This window comes from Pleurodeles waltl, chromosome 1_2, assembly GCF_031143425.1.
Source record: "Pleurodeles waltl isolate 20211129_DDA chromosome 1_2, aPleWal1.hap1.20221129, whole genome shotgun sequence".
Classification (NCBI taxonomy): Eukaryota; Metazoa; Chordata; class Amphibia; order Caudata; family Salamandridae; genus Pleurodeles; species Pleurodeles waltl.
Genome location: NC_090437.1, coordinates 133,051,323 through 133,073,046, shown reverse-complemented (window position 1 = coordinate 133,073,046; position 21,724 = coordinate 133,051,323). Strand labels below are relative to the sequence as shown.

At 40.8% G+C, this 21,724-nt stretch overlaps 1 protein-coding gene across 2 annotated transcripts in view; it reads left to right on the top strand.

The window, feature by feature from the left end:
- SEPTIN11 (septin 11) overlaps positions 1-21,724 on the top strand; it is a 669,909-nt gene that overhangs the window by 183,000 nt on the left and 465,185 nt on the right. For both annotated transcript variants that reach the window (XM_069236824.1, XM_069236823.1), the window contains exon 2: positions 21,589-21,709. In XM_069236824.1, the coding sequence (XP_069092925.1) occupies positions 21,589-21,709 (121 nt within the window). The remainder of the gene's footprint in view (positions 1-21,588; positions 21,710-21,724) is intronic.

The following is a 21,724-nucleotide window of genomic DNA, read 5'->3' as shown; positions in this document are numbered from 1 at the left end:
CTTCATCATTAAATTCATCGAATCTACAGTGTTTGAGCGTATCCAATCGCTCATCAAATTTGTCTATGGTTTCACCAACTCATTGTCATCCTTGGCTGAAAATGTACCTTTAGTAATCTACATTTGGCAGTGGATGGAACTTGAGATTCAAGGCTTCTTTAATTTGACAGTACATAACTTCATCAGCTTGTGGCATTTTCTTTATGACTTCTTTTACAAAATTCCCAGCAAGATTCTTGAGGTATTTGATCATCTTTTTGTTATCTGTTTCTTCTAGTGCATCAATTAAATCATCAAATGTCTCAGTCCAAGCAGTCCATCTGTCACCAACATTTTGCTTTTTGAAAGTATAAAACAGTGGTGGTGGTTTCAGGAAGGCGGCTGCATTATTATAACTATTCACAGGATTGACTGACACTGGAGCTCCCTCTGACCCCATCAACCATCCATCAGGATCTGTTCCATTCTTACCATATGCCAGGCCCTGTTACGTGCTGGCCTCGGGATCATCTTTTATGCCTGCGGGAAATGTGGCCTCTTCCTTGGTCTTTACTGGAAGATCTGCCTTCTTCTGGGCCTCTTGCCACTTCAGGTATGGACGGCTCTTTAAGCACATGTCCAGGCACATCTCTTGGGCCAGTTCCCTGTGCTGCGGTATGATGGCTCTCTTTAATCAGTTCTGGTAAGCAGATGACCTTTCCTTGTATTTGAATTGCGGTGTTTTCAGGCTTTTCTGCGCTTTTGACACCTGGTTGATCTCTGCCTCACAGTGCTTCGGATCACAGCAGTGCTATCTTGTAATTTGCTATTTCCTGCTATTTCAAAACCTGGTTGTATCCGCCTTCAGCAGTAGCCCTCCATGTACTGTATAGCTTTATATTGCATAGTAGGCTGTACCTCCCAGTATGGCCTTGCTATTAGTTTCGTGGCAAATGATGCATAGACTTCTCAGTGAAGCTTTCTTTATCTTGACACTCATCACATCAGTTTGAGTTGCGCTTTAACTCTAACTCAAAATAACCAAGGATTGATTTTGCACTTCAACGAAGGTACACATGGCACGTGCAAGTAGTGTGTTTGGACTACAGCAAACTCTCTGGGAGAGCACTGTTGTTTTGCTTCACTAACGACCGAGCTGAAACACTCATGTACTGACAAAAATCTCTGGAATGAGCTTCTTAGTCTAAAGAAGACATTTTTTAAATCACTTCTCAAGGTTCGTAAAGAAGATTAGCATGCTGAAAGTGCACATTTAAAAATGGTCACAGCAATAAAATGAAAACATGTACAAATGATTCTCCACTGCCATATACACAGCAAATATATCCATGCAAAGATACAAATACCTATATTGACATATATATTCATACACAAAGCAAAGGAAATAATTAGTAAAAATTAATCACCATAGGGCTTATCTAGTGCTTCATCCTTCTCCTGCCAACACGTCGTTGACCCTGGTTTGACTGCAACAAGAAAGAGAAATCTACCCTCATGGGAAATATATCAGGCATTCGACGTTTCAATCCTGGGGCAAATTGTTAAGTGTTTATGCAGTACACAAACAGCAACCCAGTGAAAACCCAATAAAAATCCAAAACAATTTGCCAAAAATAGAGAACGTTTTAATACATTATTTGATACCAAAGCCATCAAAATCCAATAGTAGAACAGGAGTTAGGAATTTTTAAAGTTTAAGGTTCAAGATAGCAAGTCCCTCAGTTTCAGAAAATGCCGACCTGAGCTCCTTTAGGACCCCAGCCAAAAGTCCAGGAGAGGATGGAGACGTCTTGGGAGTTCAAGGCTCACTCAGGCTGATTCCAGGTGTGGGTTCAAGAAAGTGTGAACCACAAAAAGTCACTGATTTAACCTGTACTTAGCCCTGGGTAGCTTGGCACAAAAAACAGTCAGGCTAAACTTAGGGGCCATGTGTTAAGTGTTTATGCAGTACACAAACAGCAACACAGTGAAAACGCAATAAAAATCTCAAACCAATTTGCCAAAAATAGTGAATGTTTTAATACATTATTTGACACCAGAGCCATCAAAATCCAATTAGTTAAACAGGAGTTATGAATTTTTAAAGGTTCAAGATTGCAAGTCCTCAGTTTTGGAAAATGGCCACCTGAGCACTTTTAGTACCACAGCCAAGAGTCCAGGAGAGGGTGGAGACCTCTTGGGAGTTCAAGACTCACTCAGGCTGATTCCAGGTGCGGGTTCAAGAAAGTGGGAGCCTGTTATTTCCCTGTGGCTCTGAGCAGGGGGGCAGCAAAACTAGCCCGTGAAGTCACTTCTGGAAGTCCTATATGCAGGTGAAGAAGCAGGGCTGGTCTCTGAAGGTTTAAGACAAGCTACAGGCAACACAGCAGTCCCTCCAGGTACAGCAGCAGCAGCCAGTTCTCTGAGAGTCCTTCCACAGATCCAGTAGCAAACTGAAGAGTGGGTCTGAGAGCCCTATTTTTATACCCTGATGCCCTGCTCCTAGAAGTTGGGAGAAGTTTCCAGAAGGGTTCTCTGAAGTTCCAGGCATTTTTCTGCCTCCCCTGGCCTGGCTCCTAGCTGTCTGCACTGACAATACAGGATTGTTAAGCTTATGTCAGGACCCATTAAGGCCAGTAGTGTTCATTGGCAGCAGTACCCTCAAAAGGCTTTTGAATGTCCTTTTCATCTTTAAGACATTTACAGCTTGTGGCTATTGATCATTATCTTTCATTGCCTCCTTTAGCATTTACCAAAAATTTCGGTTTCGGTTCTTATTCACAAAATATTAATGACTTTCCACAAAAATAATATTGCCAAGAATCTCAGTTTCACTTTGAACTTCACAAGGTTTTCTCAAATTCACAATCTCACATTATCAAGAGTCTTAATTTTTGTTTGAAATTCACAAAGGTTTTCATTACAGTCTGAAAATTGTTACACTTTTCAAACACATTTCCATTGTATGTCTTATGCGAGTTGTGCATTCATGTAGTTTTCCACTTACCCATTCTGTATTCTGAAAGTTCCAAAACTTTGGGTATGATCATTACATCCAATGCGCTTTACATGCTTACGCAAGTGCATTAAACCATCAGCAAGCGGTCACTGAACTCCTCTCACTCTATGCACACGGGCAAGAACGTATCAAAGATTCTCCCAGCAGAGATTTCCTACCTTTATCTGGAGAGATTGCTGAGTCTCATACTGGGCTTAACGCCACCTAGTACCACTTGCAGAAAGTGGAGACACCAGAAAGTTGAGATGAGCTCCTTTGGATGGATCGGGAATAATCTGCATTGGTTGAAGGCCTTGGCAGTATTTATGTATGCCAAAAGCGTTTGTGACTTGTTGACGTCACCTGCTATGACGCCCGTGAATCACTACAATTAAAAGAGTACAAGGTAACAAACAATGGAAGCCCAAGTTACAACACTAGTGTGTATAACGGGATACTTTAGAAACGTGATGTCATTTTTAATACCAGTTTTGCTTATCTAGTGCTAGAACATAGTCAGTACTCTTATCTTCTTAGTCACAAGGAACTCTCTTATTTTGTTAGTCACAAGGAACTCTTTACTACATGCGTGCCATGGTTGTTTCTATTGAACAGGGGTTTATTTAGGTTGAATCATGACAGCCTATTGTGTGGTGGCAGAGTCCTGCATATTCATTTGCAAGTGGGGCTGTGCTTAGCCCCACCACCAATCAAGTCAGTTAATGGATCATTCAGGCTCTGCTAATCCCCCTATTGTGTGACTGTCTGGGGTGAATTCACAAAGTCTTAACTGTCAGTTATACCCAGTCATGTGATCGAAGGCAGGCTACAGGAACAGAGGGCTAAGGGGAGGAAAATGCCAACTTTCTAAAAGTGGCATTTTCAACCTTGTAATAATAAATCTGACTTTACCATTAAAGAGGGGTTATTATTACAAGTTCTCCGAAACCAAATATGACTTATCCACCACCTCTAGTTTAGGAATTACAACTTATAAATGTTATTAAAGAATACCCAATGTTACCCTGTGGGAGGGTTATGCCTCTCAGTAGTGAGTAATCAAACGTAGAGGTGTTTCACTACTAGGAATTGTACAACTAAAAAGTACATGTCCTACCTTTTAATTACACAGCCAGCACCCTGCCCTATGGGCTAGCTAGGGCCTAGCATAGGGGTGACTTATATGTAATAAAAGGGGAGTTTAAGACTTGGCAAGGGGTTTTAAATGCCAAGTCGATACAGCAGTGGAGCACTGACATAAGGTGCAGTGGCAGGACTGGGGCAATTTTTAAGGTGCTACCTAAGTGGGTGGCACAAAATGTGCTGCAGGTCCATTGGTTGCATTTAATTTACAGGCCCTGTGTATATGGTATACCACGTTACAAGGGACTTACATGCAAGTTAAATATGCCAATCAGATGTATGCCAATCAAACCATGTTTAGGGGAGGGAGAACATTCACTTTAGCATTGGTTAGCAGTGGTAAGGTGCACAGAGTCCTAAGGCCAACAGAGCAAAAATCCAGACAAGATATAGGCAAGCAAGCAAAATGTTTTGGAGAAGACCACTTTAAGGCTTATAGGTCTAACATACATCTTTATTCGTCTGCGTGTAACTGCTAACTCAACATTCTAAACCTGCATTCACTTCACCACGTTCTAACATTCACGTTGTAGCTCTTAGGAGCCAAAAGAGTTCTGTCATCCATACTCACACAACACTACATTTGTGTTGTTGAGATGCTGGTATGGGTGAGTGTTGGAGCATACAAATTCGGTGTTCTGATTGTGTTTTTATTATCAATACATTGCAGTTTTATGGCTTTTGGCCCTGTGCGTTATGTGAACATGTGCCATCATTTTTACATGTAGAACTTTATATGTGTGCATCCCAGTTTTACTTCATCTTTCAGTAGAGTTATCTGATTTAAGAGCACCAAAGCAGCCCACGCCATCTCTACACTGTGTTTTACTTTCAACTCTTTCTGCCCTCTCCTCTGGTCCCAATTAAAAGAGACCTCAGGTTGTTAATCCAACCCATTGTGCACTTGCCTGTTGGTGATATAGGAAGACGCTTTCCTCACAACATTTCACCTGCAACAGCTCACTGTCTACTAAAGGTAGGGCACTTGAAAATATTTCATTTTAATACAATAGTACATAGATCTCTGTGTGACTCATAACTAGTTTACTGGGATACTGTATTACTGTGTAGGTTTTATAAAATGTTTTGTGTGTTTGGGAGGGCATGTGGGTTTTGCTAACATTGGACCAAAGGCCAAAGTAATTCATGGCCCAGCCCAGTGACAAAAGAGATAAAATTGTTAGAAACAAGTTTTTTGCAGTAAATGGTATTTGGTTGCACTGTGTTGTGATGAAGCTGCAAGTACCAGATACATACAGGGATATGCCCTGCACACTGTTGAATAAGGCATTCTATAAAGACTGTGTCTCATGGATAGGACTGGCAGTGCTGTGTCTTAAAAAAGGTTGATGTAAGGATTTTTGGGTCTGTACACAAAGGCTCATTGTGCACATATTGACCTGCCTCATGCGTTTTAGAGCATATGCCTCGCTTTCTTGCATACCCGCACCTACTCTAATCGAATCTAACAAAGCCGCAATATTCTAGTCATACCCACAGACCCAACATTCCCAACATTTTACATCCAAATGATACAAAACGCACTCCTTCCACATCGCTCAGTCATGACATCACAGAAGTACACCAATTCTCTCTTTCCCTTTCACTGTTTCGCTCACTTCCTTTTTTCCTCGCTATCCTGGCTCTTTCTCCCTCTGTGTCATACACTCTCCCTTTTGGTCTTAAGCTCTCCCACCCCTCCTCTTCCAGCCCCTCTCTCTGTCTGTGAAGTTCTAGAGCTTGATAGTCTAGAGTCTTTTTTAGGACAAGCGCTTTGAACTGTTGTAAGTGTTGTGGGCTTTTAACCATGCCCACCTCATGCTCATCACTTTAACTCATTCATGGACTTGCTTTTCAAAAATCACTTGATGTCATTGGTAATTGCTTTACGTTTGTCCTGCCTTGAGGCTATTTTTTTCACACCTTGCAGACTGCCCCTCTGGCATGGATTATTGCACAATTGGCAATATACTTCTGCGTGGAAGAACTATTTATTTTGTCTCTCCCCTTCACGCTGCATGGCGGCCATGGTGTTCACAGCGCCAACAGGCACAACAGCGTGAAATTGATTGGCAGTATATGAGCTCTGGTCATATTGCTCAAAGCTGCCTAATCAGAGTCATTTCTTGTGGCTCTCCCCATAAAGCATTTGAAATTGGTGAATGCTTTACGAAAACAGAAATCCTCAAAGCGAAAGTGGCTCTCCCAGCACAGCGTGAGAGCCGATACTGCAATATTCACTGCAAATGGGTGACTCGTCCCATAATGCTTTGCAAGCATTCTTTTCCAAAACATTTTTGCTCAGAACTCAGCCTGTGATGGTACTAGGACCACCACCAAAACATTCACAAGGTGTTCTTTCTGTATGCATCATCTTTGGTCCCCACACTAGGTTAGTGGGGACCCCAAAATAATAAACCCTCCCACCATTCAATGTCTGTTTAACCTTTCTCATGGCTGTAACTTTTGTTTTACAGCTAAGAGTAGGATGTGTTTTAAGGGTCTTCTTTGTAATAGCATTGCTACAGGACTGGTAATCCTGAATATGTGTAATGTACTATGATCCCTAGGGTCAAAATATGGGGTTGTAATGCATTACTTTCTGCCATTTTTTGTGTGGTTATACCCTCTAGAACCGTGTGTCTTATAAATGCTGTTTTCATTGTGAGGGCCTCTAGGGCCTGTTCTAAGCATTACAGTTATATCAACATATTAAAATATTTGTGGCACTTGTTCCATAATGCTTTGCAGGGAATTACTTTTACAAAATGTTTTTGCCCATAACTCAGCCTGTGGTGGTCCAAGAGCAATGGGACTACCTTCAAAACATTGACCACCACGTGCTCTTTCTATCTACATCATCTTTTGGTCCCCAGACTATGTTAATGGGGACCCCAAAATAATAACCCCTCCCACCATTTGCTTTCTTTTTAAGCCTTCTCAGGGCTGGAACTTTTGTTTTACAGCTGGGAGAAGTTATGTTTTATGGGTCTTGTTTGTAATATAATTGTAATAGTTCTACTAGTCTTGAAATTCTATAATGCACTATGCCCTCTAAAGGCAAAACATATAGTTAAACTGCATTACTTTCTCCCATTCGTTTTTCATATGGCTATGCTCTCTAAGGGCTGACAACATGGTTACATGACCATGTTTCTTTCAAATGCTATTTTTATTGTGGTGTCCTCAAGGGGATGTTTTGAGTATTGCAGTCAACATGCTATAATATTTGCGGTACAAAAACTTGCCAATAATGCTTTGCAGGGCATTACTTTTACAAAACATTTTTGCTCAAATACCTCAGCCTGTGGTGGTCCTAGGACAATTGGATCACCTTCAAAATGCTCTTTCTGTCTATATCATCTCTAAATCCTTACAATAGGTTAGTGTGGACCCCAAAATAATAACCCCTCCCACCAGTCAGTGTCTTTTAAGCTTTCTCATAGCTACAACTTTTGTTTTACAGCTGGGAGAATTTTTGTTTGTTTTAAATGCCTTATGTGTAATATCATTGCAGTAGGCCCGGTAGCACTAAAAATGCCCTCTAGGAGCTTAGTATATGGTTACACTGCATTACTTTCTCCTGTATTTTTTCATGGGGTTATCCCCTCTTGGGGATAGCAATATGGTTACATGACTATGTTTATTACAAATGGTATTTTTGTTATTGTGCCCTCTAGGGGCTGTTTTGAGCATTACAGTCTAATGCCAAACGTTTATTTCTGATAAAGGTTTATAAGATAATTGTAAATGTTTTAATACCCTCTCTTAATTACAATTATGACCATAATTCAGGCCAACTTAGCATCCTTATTACACTCTGACTGTTTGAACACTCTTGATATGTTTGGGTGACCCTTCCAGTTTTTCTCTTGTTACTCCTCCCTGGCTGTCTTGTGTCTTTTTTGGGGGGAATTGTGTTAGCCTCCAGCATCTCTGATGGTGTGGTAGTGAAAGTGGTATTCTATTGGAATTAGCAAGGAAGATTTAAATTAGGATGCTAAATGGCAACATTTTCCTTTTTTTGCTGCAGACCGAGGAAGAAGGTAAATGGAAATGCTTTAGTTATATGCAGGGCCATTGGAATTATATAGCAGGAAAATATAACATTTTGAGGCAGGGTTGACCAATTTATGTGGAAAGAAAAGTCCAGTTATGAATGTACAGTGTCAATAGCTTTAACTCAAGCAAATGTGACACCTATTGCATTGCAAATGCTTGTTTTCTCTTGGATCACATGTTCCTGGCAGGTCAGGGAACAGCAGTAGTGGCATGCAAGCAAAGACAGAGCCCAAGGTTCAGTTTACAAGTGGCATATGGGGCAGTGAGACTAGTTGGCTACTGACCAGACAGGGGACCTCTCCAAGTTACAAGGCAGGTTTTGTGATGTGCGTGGCTTTCATTCCTCTCCAACTGGGTAGGATACCATGTAGAAAAGTTAAGTTGGTCCATGAGGAGCAAGCCTGTTGCATGGCACCACTACTAACAGCGTTGCCAAAAGAAAACAGTAGTCCAGCCCTCTCTTCCAATAGAATGCCCTTTTTAAATTTATTTTGTTATTTTATTTTAATTATTATACAAACATCATGAATGTATGATGCATCAAATATACATTTTGGATTTATGGTGGGCCTACCAATCTCTTTCTCAGTCTTATGGATTTCTACTGAGGTTAATTGGTCTATAAATCATTTAAGTAGCTCACAACTGATAAAAAAGGGCATTCTGTTGGAGGAGAGGGCTGGACCATTGTTTTCTTTTGGACTTGCTATATATCTCTCTCACCAAAAGCCCAGGATATTGAGTATTTTGAGTACAATCCATGGCAGACCACCGAAATCGACGAGAACTAAGAGGTAGTAGACTTAATCAAGTATTTGGCACTACAGGTGCTGTCAAAAACTGCTCACATGTTCTTAATTCTTTCTCGGCTAAAAATACTTTTCAAGCACTGGAACGAGCAGTTACAAAAGAAGCATCAAATGGTGGGAAGCAGCTTCCTTAAAAAAATATATTGAACATGGCCTTATACCTAGAGGTCTCAGAATACTGATTTTTCCACCAATAGAAACTACATCTAAAGAGAGACTCAAACAACAGGAGGTAAACCTAAAGACAGCATCAAAAAATATGATTACTGGTGGAAATAGCACAGAAAGAATTTGAGTGATACTGAGAGGAAGTAGACACATTAAACAAACTGAATAAGCTAATTGGTGTGACATTAGTAAGAAAAATGAGCACATCCTCAATAGTCATTGAGGACATAATTCGAAGGAAAAAATAGAAAATTCAGATGTGACTTAAAGGATTAGCAACTCGGTTGAGTATATACCTTTGGAAAGAAATATGACAATATCAAAGTATCCAATTCTTCCAACGAGTTACCCTGTTGTTCTGAGACAATACCATCATCTGATGTAGAATCAGTAGACAAAACAAAAGTTTGCCAGGCCATTCGTCCAGGAGTACATTTTTAGGAGGAAGTAAGAAGACATAGCTTGGGAACAGCACAAGACAACCGTACAAGAACACCAAGTTCTACAACCCCTGAACCAAGTACATCGGGCATACAGACAAGAGCCCGAAGCAAGGAAGCCAAGAACAAAATCTGAAGGAGCTAATTGTAAATCTTGCTGATAAAGTTCTCTCTAGACCACAGATTGAGAGTTTGACAAAAGGTCTCTCGTTCTGTCCAACTTCCAGAAGGGACTTGGTGCAAACAAAAATTGACCTATTCAAATTTACTAGAAAATGTAAACTAAAATCTTTCTTTGCCACCCGGATATTAAAAAAAACAAAATTTATACATCAACCAATAACAAGCAACTTAAAAAAGTACAAGATATGGAAACAGTTCATCTACTAAGTAACCTGTCAAGGACGGATGAGGATGAACAGACACTATCAGAGTTAGTATTGGAACTTGGTATTGACATTTCACACTCTAAACAAACAAGACTACCTATAAAATCCACCTTTACACTGACTTTATCACCTGTTAATACTATTGACCTTTTCTTTACAGCTGGGATGAAAGATTTGGATAATGAACATAATAAATACACTATTAAACAGAAATACTTGCCTCAGATTACCAACTACATACAAAGACAAGCTATTCGTGAACTACAGGAAAATAATACAATCATGATAAAGGAAGCAGATAAAGGAGCGAATATTGTCATTCTCAAAAAGGATAACCTCCATGAAGCATATCGACAACTCAATGACAATACCTGCTATCTGAAATTACCAAATATTCCAACACACGAAGTACAAATGAAATTAAGAGAACTATTTGATTTCTGGTGTTTTAGAGATGTACTCACTATAGAAGAAAAGACCTATCTATTTGTGAAAAGCCCCACTATTCCGACATTGTACTTATTACCAAAAATCCACAAAGGAGGTTTCCATCCCAAAGGTAGACCGATTATTGCAGGTGTCAATTCTATTTGTTCCAATATAGGTAACTTTATTGACTCAGAATACAACCTTTTAGGAAACATTTTCCCTCCTTCATCAAGGATACAAAAGACATACTCCAAAAACTTCAAAACATTGACTGGCAACTAGACTACATATTAGCAACTATAGATGTAGTTAGCTTATATACCTCAATTAAACACCAAGATGGTGTTGAGGCAGTACATAAATGCTTGTCTACCCGATCAGTGCACTTCCTGGAAAAGAACAATATGATCATTGAAATGTTTACTTTTTGCCTGAAAAACAACTTCTTTTTGTTCAATTGTTAATAGTTCCTACAACAACAAGGGACTGCAATGGGAGCTGTATTGGCTCCACTGTACGCCTGTATCCTGATGGGTGAAGTGGAAAGATATTGGTTGTGGAAGGAGATTATAGAGGATCTTTCAAATCATATCATCTTTTGGGGCCAATACATAAACAATATTCTCCTTATCTGACAAGGTCAGGAGTCCCTCCTCTGACAGTTTCTGAGAATCTTGACACCTAATAAATGGGAAATTGATGTGACCTACCAAATTTCAAACGTATCAGTTGAATAGCTTTATCTTACACTTTACATCGACCACAATCAGCTACAGACTCGATTTCATCGAAAAGAAACGGCTACCAGTTCTATTCTCCAAGCATCCAGTTGTCATACACTCAGTACAATAGCAAATATTCCATCAGGTGAATAAAGAAAACCTAGACAGAATTGTAGCATCATTGATGAGTATGAGACAAAGGCAACAGAAATTACTGATCGCCTATGCAAAAGAGGAAACAATTGTTCAAGACTCAATCATATAAAAGGACACTTTACTAAAATAGATTGCAATGAAATTCTAAACAAACACAAGGCTTAGAAACTCAGACACCTATTTGTTTCATCACGAATTTCAGTAGTGGTCATCAACACATTTGTAAACTATTACAAAGACACTGGTCTCTGCTTACCAACAACTCTTCCATCTCCCAAGATATTAAATCATTTCCTCAAATGTGTTTTAAAAAGAGATACAATCTGTCCTTCATTTTATCAAGAAAAAAGAGAAAAAAACATTTTTTTAAAACAGTCTCTGGTTTCTATACCGCCGCAAATTGTTCAGTCTGAAAATTGGGCGTATCATAAACACAACAGATAGACATTAGTTTTCAAATCTACAGAATATAGGATTTTATCAACTGTAAAAGTACCAACGTAGTATACCTCATAAATTGTCAAAGTGTCTTACATTGGAAATACGACTAGACCTTTGAAATCAAGGATACAAAAACATTTTCGTAACCTACAAAGAGATGGCTTGAGACTTCCACTGGTAGAACAGTATGCACAATGTCATCCTCACTCCAAGACCTTCAACTTCTGTGGTCTCTTAAAACTTAAACATCACTCACAGGGTGGAGACCAGGAATTTAAGCTACGGCAACATTAGGGTGCCCTCATCATTTTATTTGACACAGTCCGATGTGGCCTTAATAAAGATGAAGAATGGCACTACTGGCTGCCTTAATGCACAATTTCCACTACTCCATATGTAAAAGTACATGGAACTAAAACTCTAAGAATGTTATGCACATGTTTAGAAATACTTTTCTGAGTTTACCTTGTTCTTTGGTCCCTTGTAGCGCCTATATTTTTTGTTCTCTCCAAAAAACTAGACATGCCTTAACATATATTTTCTTCAACGTTCTCCCGGGTCCCACTTTTTCTGAATGCTTCATTCAATCACACTTTTTTTTTTTTGTACAGGAGAGTTTTTTTTTTTACTCAAGGTTTCAGAGTGTCTTATATACTGTTCATTTACAAATTAGGTGCTTTCTTGATTGCCATTAGGTTACCTGTAAGTTCCTATATTCTTGTATTATATCAACAAGAAGTTATGAGGAAATAATATCCCTCTAAGTGAACCCGTAGCTATGGATAAATTAATAGGGCATCCTGTCTGGTCCACAGGATATGGCCCCATATTAGGTTACAGGTCTCTGTTTTTACAAGCATCTATGCTTTAGAATTCAAACTGGGATTAGTATACTCCTTTATCCCATTTTCCTGATTGATAAGGAAACTATCGGGATCATCACAGTTAGTTTTTTTTAGCTTTTACTTTTTTGAATTATTCTGATTATGAGGATAATATTTCCCCCAAACATGGCTGTCATACTATGGGCCTTGATCTATGTAATTTCATGATAACTATTAATAAGGACACCCTGCCTGGTTCATCGAATACGACAACGTAATCTTGTCAGAATACCGGTTACTTCAACTTTGGGAATAGATTTTCTCGAATAGATTTTTTCAAATTTATTTTTCAGCATGTTGTATATCTTTAGTGAAATCTTTTGTGTCTAAAATAGGTACAAAAATTAGCCTATACTTAGTTAGCTCTTATCTTTTTATTGAAAGCAATGCATAACTATATCCTTTACGTCATGGCCACCATAATTAAGGTTAGGATTCTTATGTTCTCTGGGTCATAGAAATTGTAGGAGGACTTTTCGGCTTCCACTAATTAAACAAATTTTCTCAAGGCTGCTGACCACTGCTTTCTCAGGTACATCCTTTATGATCCAAATCGCAGGACGTTTTAGAACATCTTGGCTTAAGTTAACTTTATTGCCCTATTTTATCTACAATAGTGAGTTCTTTTTTTCTCAAACCTATGTTTAAGTACATTTTTTATCATGGCCGCTGCAATAGATGTCAGATTAGCGGGTCCTTTCGGATCATGGAAATCAAAGAAGGATGCTCTCGGTCTTTTCCCCAATAAAGATGGCACTGGAGTAGGCACCAGTCACTAGGGATTTAACCCGTGATGCGCAACTGTCCTTCTGCCCATAATCAGCCTTTTCTGATTGTATAGTCATGTCTCCAAAAGAATTGCTTACCAATCACCTACAGTTTGTTTATTTAAATATCTGTTTCTTTCCATGTTCAATATAAGAACATTTGGCTTAACCCGCATATAAGAACGGTTGGCTTAACTCAAGAAATGTAACGTGTAATTGTCCTTCTGTTTACAATAAATTTTTCTGATCAGTAAGCAGTTCCTTTTAGGTGACTACCCCATGCCTATCCGACTGCCTACAGTTCATTTTCTTAGATGTCTCTTTTTTCATGTTCGATATAAGAAAGTTTGGCTTGACTAGGTTTATACTGAGAAGATGTTATTTAGTTTATGGTATTCTCAATATACAATTCATTATTCTGGGTATTGATTTAGGCTGCCCCACATACCACGCATGATGCATAACCTTGTTTTAAAGTTGTATAGCAAGCCATCTTTCTAACTTTTTTACCTTTTAAAAATATAGCTCAGCCTCAATAGGATGAAATAACCTCTACGTACATTTAGGGCCTCATTACAACGTTGGCGGGCGGCTACTGCCGCCAGCCAAGCTGTAACCACCGTGCGGCTGCCAATGCGGTGCCCATTTGGACATCCCCGCTGGGCCGCAACATGGGAGCCAGCTCCAAATCGAGCCGGCGGTGTTGCGGCCATGCTACGGGTGCAGTTGCACCCGTCGCGCTTTTCACTGTCTGCACAGCAGACAGTGAAAAGCCGCATGGGGCCCTGTCAGGGGGCCCCTGCACTGCCCATGCCAGTGGCATGGGCAGTGCAGGGGCCCCCAGGGGCCCCATGACTCCCCGTACCGCCAGGAAAAGGCTGGCGGGCAGGGACTCGTAATCTCCTGGGCAGCGCTGCAAGCAGCGCTGCCCTGGCGGATTACAACCGCCGGGGCCATTGATGCGGAAAACCACCGGCCCCGGCGGTGCAACTGCAGCGCTACCGCCGCGGCGCTACCGCCGCAGTCAAAATACGCCGGTAGGCACCGCCAGCCTGTTGGCGGTGCTCCCGTCGTTTTGGCCCTGGCATTGTAATACCGCCAGGGTCATAATGACCACCTTAGTCTGTTAAACCTACCCCAGTAATTTCTGGGAGGTTCTTCACACTGACATTTTTTGTCATTTTGTGCCTTACAAATCTCATGTTTCATGATGTATGATATTCAGCTTTCACTCCTGATACCGGTGTCTTTTAAATGGAACCACCCGTGAGGACTTTTTTAAATCAATTGTGTCTCCATTGAACCTATGATGTTCATTCGGCCCTACATTACATTTGGATGACTCAATTCTGTGTTCGTTTTAACATACTACTAGTTTGCCTGTACTGTATAATATGGACCTAGTTCTTTGATCAGTGTGTTTATTTTTGCACTTACAACTTGTGCATGATTTATATACTTGTTGCGCACCTTGTAATAACACAATAATTAGGAGTTGCTGTAATATATGGACTAATCTCCTTGACGTAGAAATTAATCTTGTACTATGTGCTAACTAGCCTCCCTGATGTAGGAACAAACGTTACCTGACCATTGGCAGATAAATTAATCCCTGATACCATTGCATGTTGCATTTAGATATTAACATGAAACATAATACCTGATAATTGGAATTCATGTGAAAAACTAGATTTGTGTTTCATCTGACTTGAATATCTCTTTATTGTCTTTTTGGATAAATTGAAACTATGCTATCACTATATATTTTTTGTCAGTCTAGATTGATCCTTGATCGTTCTGCATAACATCATAAAAATAACATTTTCTCTTGAATATTGGGAGAGGTATGGTACAATCGGATTTATACACAGGGGTAGAGACCTGTCATACTTTCTCCTAATACCGCATGAGCATGTGGAGAATGAAATAAAGGCAGTAGGTCCTCTTTTCTTTTTTCCTCTTTTAGAAATGACCAGTTTCTAACTCACACATTTGGGACCTCTGATTGTAGAAACCACTTTTCCTTATCTTATCCGTGTATACTCTCTAAATGGTAATATTAATTCAACTGCCAGCACCTTTGTACAACTAATTCACTTACAAAAGAACAGAGTATCACAATCATATGATTTAATTTTTATATATTTTTTTACATTTTTACCGGTCACTTGTGGTGAAACTTTGAATCACTTCTCTCTCTCCCCCCCCCCCCCCCTTTTTTTTCGCACCTTGGATGTGGGTGATTGGATAATCCCTGCAATTTTATCTTCATTTTTTCCTCACCTTATTTACTTTTATATTATAAAATATTTATTTTTCATCTTTGTATTTTTACAGCCTTGAGAAAGCACCAGGTACCAGGTACACCACAATAGCAAACAGAGATAACACGTCTCGGCTGTTCCTTTTCAAGTGTGTCATAATAAACTTTCAACTGAATTTATAGATTTGACACAGTGCATTAATATACAAACATCATGACTGTATGATGCATCAGATATAAATGTGGGATTTATGGTGGGCCTACCAATCTCTTTCTCAGACTAACATCTTTGTGTTGCCCTGTGGTTAGGTGTTTCCTGCTCTTCAGCATCAGTGGCAACACTAGTGAGAAGATGTTAACCGAACATGCTCACTCTCAATTTCGTGTCCCAAGTCACAGTGATCAAACTACTGTAAACGTCCTATAGGTGCACCACCTCTTCTCCCAAAGCCATGCAAGTAAAGTGTCTTCTCCTTCCCTCCTCGCAGCCCATTGTCCCTCTGGGGATAGTGGTTCCCTCAAGCTTTATTCAAGTTTTTCAAAGAGGGGCTCATGTGCCAAAAGGTTTGGAAGGCATTCTGGGAAGTGCAAATACTGCTAAACCTAAAGTTTTAAGAGTAACTAAAAATGAATAAATTAAAAAACACACTTAAAACAACAAATGGAAGGAGGTACAGGATGTGATCTGGAAGGGAAAAAAAAACTAGACTTCACCCATATAATGAATACAGTTGAGGCTCCTTAGCTAGAAGTTGTAGTGTTTGACAGCCTGCCAGGAATAATTAAAGATGTCTGTCATTTTTAGGGTCTAGAAACATTTAATAAGGTTTAACTGAACGAATGTTAACAACTCTCTTCCATCTGGTTTTGCCACATACCCATTGCTGGAGCTGGAAGAGTGTGGAAACTAAACAATAGCAAACGGAGATAAAATGTTAGTGAACAAAAGTCATTGCAAAAGGGAACATAGTGTTTTTACAGTGGGGGCAATGGAGTTCCAATGACACTGAATGAGTGAAGCAAGTAAGCCCATTTCCTAGATTAGTTCTGTTCACTTGAACATCCTCGACTCTATCCATTTTTGCTCTGACCCATTTATTCCTTGCTCCTTCACCCCATCATTTTATTATTCCAACAATTCACTTACATTCTATCCATCCATCAGTCCACTCATTCATCCATCCTTTTATTCAGCCATTCACTTTCACCTTTCCATCCATGCAATGACTAGCTTGTTCAATCCATCCATTCTTTCACTCTTCCATCCATGTATCCCTATAGCTTTTTGTCCATCCTTTCATCCACTTTTCCTTTCAACCTTTCACAAATTAATTCCTTTTGCGCTTCCATCCAATCTTTCACCATTTCTTTGTTTTCACCCTTCCTTCCACTTTAATGTTTGTTTCTAAAACCATTTTTTCTCATTATTTTTTCTTTTTATCTTCCCCTTACTCACTCTATTTGCTGCTCTGTTTTTAAATATTTTCGTCATTTATTTTTCTCTCTTTTCTTCTCTGAGGTTTGTTCTCTTAGCAGCTCTTGACCCTCACTTCTCAGCCATATACTGCTCTTCCTTTAGACCATTTAATGAGCCTTTGTCTGCAGAAAGAATAGGTGAAATGTAAAATTAACCAGTTGTCAGTGGGGCCCCGATTACCAGAGCATCTGTGCAGTGCCTCCCCCACTTAAGCTGCTAAAGTAGGGGTTCGCTATGGCACTGATGCTCACCAACCCTACTGTCTTTTGACACAGCCTCAGCCAGGCCACCATCAGCCTGGAGGCTAAGAAGTGTAGAAATGACCCAAGGCAGTAGGCCTTTTCCATCTGTGCATCCAGGATCTGTAACAAAATCCTTGTATCTATAAGCTGGTATGACCTCCAAGTTTTTGTGGATGAGTATAATACCTCCCTCTTCAAGGAACGCTACATCACAAATTTACTAACAATCCAATAACCAGCTGCCTCATTTATCTCTCATTGGCTGTATGCGTGTCTTTGACTCAGTGCAGTGCTCCCCTTGCCTTTTTGTCTAGGTTCACACTGTACAGATCCCAAATACCTGCATTCATCATCCATGAATTTGAGAGGTCTACTTTGCTTTTCAGACACTTGCTGTCAGACTCCATTCCGGGAGCCACAAGGCAGAAAGGGGCTTCTATGCCCCAATCTTGGTGGTTTTAGTTTGTTTGGCACTAGTGTCCTGGGCTCTTCCCTACTATGACCCTGCAAACTGTACCAACTGCAACCCGTTTCACACTCGACTTTCAGAGTAGCAACGGTGCGCTGACATAGTCCATCTTAAGGGGATAGTGTGGGTGCAAGTCCTCAGAAATCAACAGTCAACCAACGTACATAAATTATTTGAAACTGCATATTGGATCATATACTAAGTATCTATAAACAGTAAGGCACGACACCCCTTCTTCCTGTTAGGGTGGGGATCCTAGCTTACTTCTGCTATGGCTGTGACTCCGTATCAGCAGTCCTTGACACACAACGCGATTTAGGCAAAGATTAGGCACTGTTGCAAATTGCTTACTTTCTCTAACAGCATCGGTTTAATGTCTTTTTACCCCTTTCTTGGCAAAAAGTCTCAGAAAGCATGGCAGACTCACTTGTACACATTTCAGTTTCTATTCCCTGGTTTGGGCCACGGCTCTTGACTTACCTGCTGGGTTCTGTAACAATTTGAGTGGCATGGTGAGATCATACCTGCTCACTCCAACATGGCAGCAGTTGGACTGGCAGCCTTAGTTGGGATGATGATCGTAAAGGAAGTTGGTGGGGTTAGGCCTGCTCAGTGGCACCCATCTTCAGCAGTGGCAGTCCACCTGACTGTACTGTGGCAGGTGCTTTGGTTTGGCAGAAATTCCCTTCAGGGTGGCTTCCTTGTGATGGTATCCTTTAGTAGTTGTAGTCTTAGAGGCTGTTGGGATTTTTACTTGTGCATAGACATGGTCATTCCTATAGTGTGAGTAGTGGCAGCGCCAGTTTTTGTATCCTGCAGCAATTTACCACATGACACAAGTAGACATACAGGTACTGCCCTTTGCTGCTTACACGGGCCTCCTCAGAGTGACTGGGGGGGACCCCTCCAAGACGTAAGTCACTACTGGCTTTGTGCTTTAAGAAACCTCACTTTCTCTGGGTGCTTCTCATGCATCAAAATAGCTGAACATCTTAACAGTCTCTGCTCCTGCAGTGCACGACCATACTCCTTCCCTTTCTCTGCAGAAAAGCAGTCTTCAAGGTACTTCAGGCTGACCCTTAGCCTCTCCATCATAAAGCACAGACTCCAAGTGATGTTCTCTCACCTCTGGGATATTGGCTGTCAGTCAGACAGGTATTCTGTGGAGTAGTCCCTTCCTTGGACTGAAACAAAGTGGGGTGGTTTGGATCACTTTCAGAACTTTTTCCAAGCAGGGGTGTGGATCCACTGTCTATGGATTTAGAACCCCCTTGGGTTGGATTATTTTCAAATGTCATGTTCAGCCTGATCCCCAGACACAGCCTTTGTGTAAAATGATGTCTATCAAAGCAGGTAAGAATAATGAGTCTCTCAACAAATAGGAGTACCTAAAACATTGGCACAATGAAATGTAAGTTCTCTGAACCTGGATGCCGATTCCCTTTCTGAAGCAGTGATCAGGGACAAACACAAGGATATGCCTTGCCTAACAATGCATTCACCTTGATCAACAGAAGCTGCAGTTCCACCATTCACACCTAACATCCACCAAATGACAGTGCTTAGAAAGAACTCTGCAGACCTTTGCTAACAAGGACTTCATGGAATTTCTAAAGGTAGCTCAGTTGCTATCCTCCCCACTCCAGGGTATGGAGTTCCAGACACAGGAATGCAGGCATTACAATTACCCTTTCTGGCAAAGTTGTCCGTGCTCTCCAATCCTTTGCAATGCTTAAACCATGGGCATCCAAAATGGATTCCCACTGGTCAAGTACTCAGAATCTCAGAGCATACAGAGTTCTACTCCCGAACATGTGTTAGACGGTTGTACGCCGGAATGCCGACTGACAAAACAACAGGTGCCTAAACAACGAGGTCGGAACACCGACCTCGTTGTTACTACTAATGCCTTTACCATGAATGCCTTAACAATGATATTTCGTTGTAAAGGCATTCCTGGTAAAGTCATTAGTAACAGGCACCCATTGATCCTGCATGCCTCACCCCACCCCCCCAACCCCACCCCAAAACCTAAAACCCCCGACCCCCCACCCCCTCCCCAAAACCAAAAACGCCCCACCCCCCCAAAACCTAAAACCCCCGACCCCCCACCCCCTCCCCAAAACCGCCCCACCCCCCCAACCCCACCCCACCCCAAAACCTAAAACCCCGACCCCCCACCCCTCCCCAAAACCTAAAACGCCCCACCCCCAACCACACCCTAAAACCCCCGACCCCCACCCCCTCCCCAAAACCAAAAACGCCCCACCCCCAACCCCTCCCCAAAACCTAAAACCCCCAACCCCCTACCCCCTCCCCAAAACCTAAAACCCCCCACTTACCTGAGTCGTCGCCTCATCTGCGTCGTCCTCCTCAGCCGACTCCCTTGTTTGTACCTTAACCATGCATGTTCGTTGTTCAGGACATGCGTGGTTAAGGCACAAAATAACGAAGTCATGGTTAAAGAAAGCGTTGTTCCGCTTTCGTTAACCAGGACTTCGTTATAAAAAAGTCGGCATAAAGGATGTTTCCCGTGTTAGACATGTACTGCATATAGACATTTGACATGCACATAATATGTCAGTTCAATGTTTTAGGTTCCACTTAACAGCAGAAACTTACATGAGTGGGATCAGTCAGTTACTGACACAGTCAAAAGGTCTGGTCGTACTATAAATTCATAAAACATGGTACAGTGCCACCACTGCTTTCTATGACATACCCATATCACTGCTTAGTGTGACCCAGGTGACAGGGCATTTCCTGAAACTCCATTTGTTGAGGACAGGCACGGGTCTCTCTGCACATGCTAGAATAGTGTGGCACTAGGATCAAAATAAGTCAGGCTACCAGTTTCATATGCAGTCTGACACTCCGGGCAGGAGTAGACGTCTGATTACCCTGCAGGGGACATTCTCATTCGAACACTTGCCAGACTTGCATAGCAGAAATACAATATTGCAATAGTGATGGAAAATATCTTCTAGTCAGCCAAAGATTAACACACCTTACTCTGTAGAGCCATCCTCTCAAACACACATGGTCCTTGCAGCATCAGATTTTAGTTACTTTCTAATGAATTCAAAACCTAGCAGACATCTGGTTCCTCGCACAGACACTGGGTGAAATATTCGTGTGGGTTGTAGAATTCCTCTACCAGTATTTGTCATGTACAAATGTGGACTTTTCATCATACACTGCCAGTGCTCTCAGCTGGTCATGATTCCATGGTTAGAAACTGAACCCTGAGCCCTGGATAGTTGAAAGTAAGGCGTGAATGTTCTGGTCAAAGTCGGACACTGCTGTGGAAGGTTCCACCTCACAGTTATTGGAGGTAAAAAAATATACTGCCCAAGTTAAACTCTCATTCCTTCCCAAATGACGTCTGACTGCAGATGAACTTGAATAATACTACTTACTAATCCATGCATTAAGAACCGGTTGATTTCCATTGCCTACTGTCAGTAGTGTTTTCACCATGGTGGAACTACTGTAAATGGCAGAATTGTGTTTATGCGTGGTTTAAGTAGTTTAATCCTCTCAATATTTCTTCTTTCTTTGTGGGCGTATGCTATGAAGTATACAATTTGTAACTGTCAACGGCTTTGAACATCTCTTTTCATCTGCTTTATAAAACATATTTCGTAATAAAGCACTCACATGCATATGACAAAAATGTTGAGATATTAATTGAAACATAAAGACGAATTAAGTTTATTTAGATAAAATAAAATGTTGTCCTGTTTACAGACTCCAAATACAGATGTTCGAAATTTGGGCTTGTCTGGTCATGTCGGGTTTGACAGTCTTCCAGACCAACTGGTCAACAAATCAATTTCACAAGGTTTCTGCTTCAACATTCTCTGTGTTGGTAAGTAAGACTAAT